The 1,802-nt window shown below is 35.9% G+C and overlaps 1 protein-coding gene across 1 annotated transcript in view; it reads left to right on the top strand.

Annotated features, from left to right (window-relative positions):
- Positions 1-1,757, top strand: part of LOC107605028 (uncharacterized protein At4g15970) — a 2,448-nt gene extending 691 nt beyond the window's left edge. Inside the window, exons 2-3 of the mRNA XM_016306763.2 lie at positions 302-667; positions 1,113-1,757. Of these exons, the coding sequence (XP_016162249.1) occupies positions 302-667; positions 1,113-1,610 (864 nt within the window). The 3' untranslated portion in view covers positions 1,611-1,757. The remainder of the gene's footprint in view (positions 1-301; positions 668-1,112) is intronic.

Genomic DNA, 1,802 nt, shown 5'->3' with positions numbered 1-1,802 from the left:
TAAAATAATAAAATATAAAAAATTAATTTTTAATAAAATATATTTTATGGATAAATTTATTATTTGATTATAACCTGATTGGTCTTCAGAAGCTTGGTGCTGGCCTCTGATTGATTTGGTATGGAATTTTAAGGTCGGAGTAGCAGATGCTTACATCTATATAGAACTTGCCAATTTTTATAGGCAGTTCCACTAATAAACAATAACAATCAGTTTAACAAAAAAAGTTGCTTATCTAAAAATTTAAAAAAATTATACGTCTAAAATCTAAAGTTGTTGCTGATTTGTCCTTACTTATCAGTTACAAAGACAAGAGTTGGTTCAAGTGCTGAAGAAAGTGGCCATGCCAGACAGAACAATCATCCTAACCATGGTGGATGAATCATGGGCAAGACCTGGATCTATTCTTGACGTTTTTCTTCAAAGCTTCAAACATGGAGATGGGACTCAAAGATTCTTGAATCACTTGGCGGTCATAGCCATGGACCCCAAAGCCTATGAATACTGCATTTCCTTGCATCACCATTGCATCCACCCCAACACTTTTGTGCATTATTTTGCCACCAAAATACAATCCACCACAGGCCCAGATCACAGTTCGTTCAGTTGGAGAAGGAACAATGTTCTGTTAGAAATGCTTGAATTGGGTTACAACACAATCTTCACGGTATGGATTTTGATCAGCCTTCAACTTGCAAATGATGATGGATACTTTTTTATTTTTTAATTTTTTAGGTTTTGCTAATAAATAACATAATGTTTCATTTCAAAGACAGGACTCAAATACAGAGATGACATAGATAATAATACTAATATCAAAACTTATGTATTTGTATCCTGGGTCTTAATTCTCTACTTTAGAAAAGTATAGTGTTCTGGTCAAGAACTTTTCAGAGTGGTGGAACGGGAGATTAATCAGGGAGCCACCAGATAGCCGTCACCTCAAAGCGGGATGGGGGTGGCGACACCTGAGGGGGATTTGGCCCCTAATATTTATAGCCTTTGATGGCTGGAGATCTCGGAAGAAAAGTTGGAAAATACACAAATTTAATTAAGGTCAAGTGTTGGTGTTTATTAAAAGTATGAATTGCATGAGACTTATTGTTTTGCAGGAAGCAGATGTACTATGGCTGAGAAGTCCGTTATCACACTTCAATCCAATTCAAGAGCTCTCAATTTCGTGTGATTCCTCTGGTAATGTGCAGAGCGGCGATTACTCTCACGACGGTGGAATCTTTTTCTTGAAAGCGAATGGTATAGCTTTTGAATTCCTCAAGTACTGGAAATTGGTCAAGTTTCTGTTTCCAAAGTCTCCAGATGAAGATTCATTATGTGCAACCATAGCGCAAAATCAAGATATGGTTGCAGCTTATGGCTTCCGTGTTAACCACATAGATACAACTTATTTTGGTGGATTTTGTCAGCAAAATAAGGATATGTTGATGGAAGCTTCTACCATCCATGCTAACTGCTGTGAAGATCTCACAAACAAGGTTCATGACCTTAGGAGTGTTCTTGATGATTGGATTCAGTTCAGAAAAAATGTATCAGGTTCGGGCAAAATGATTATGGGGAGGCCATGGAAATGCTTAGGAAGGAAATTTACTTAGAACATGATGTAATTTTCAGGTTAGAAAGAATTTATTTTACCAAATAGAGGACCCTGAAGAATGTAAATTTTAGTGTATGAGTTATGACAGGAAATATAACGTGCTACATCTGTGTTATTTATAGTGCATTTGTTCTAACTTTTTTTATGGGACTAAAGCTAAAAGCCTTTTTTTTTTATTTAACATTTCAGT

This window comes from Arachis ipaensis, chromosome B06 (assembly GCF_000816755.2).
Source record: "Arachis ipaensis cultivar K30076 chromosome B06, Araip1.1, whole genome shotgun sequence".
Taxonomy (NCBI): domain Eukaryota; kingdom Viridiplantae; phylum Streptophyta; class Magnoliopsida; order Fabales; family Fabaceae; genus Arachis; species Arachis ipaensis.
Note: the sequence above shows the minus strand (reverse complement) of the source record. Positions and strands in the feature narration are given on the sequence as shown.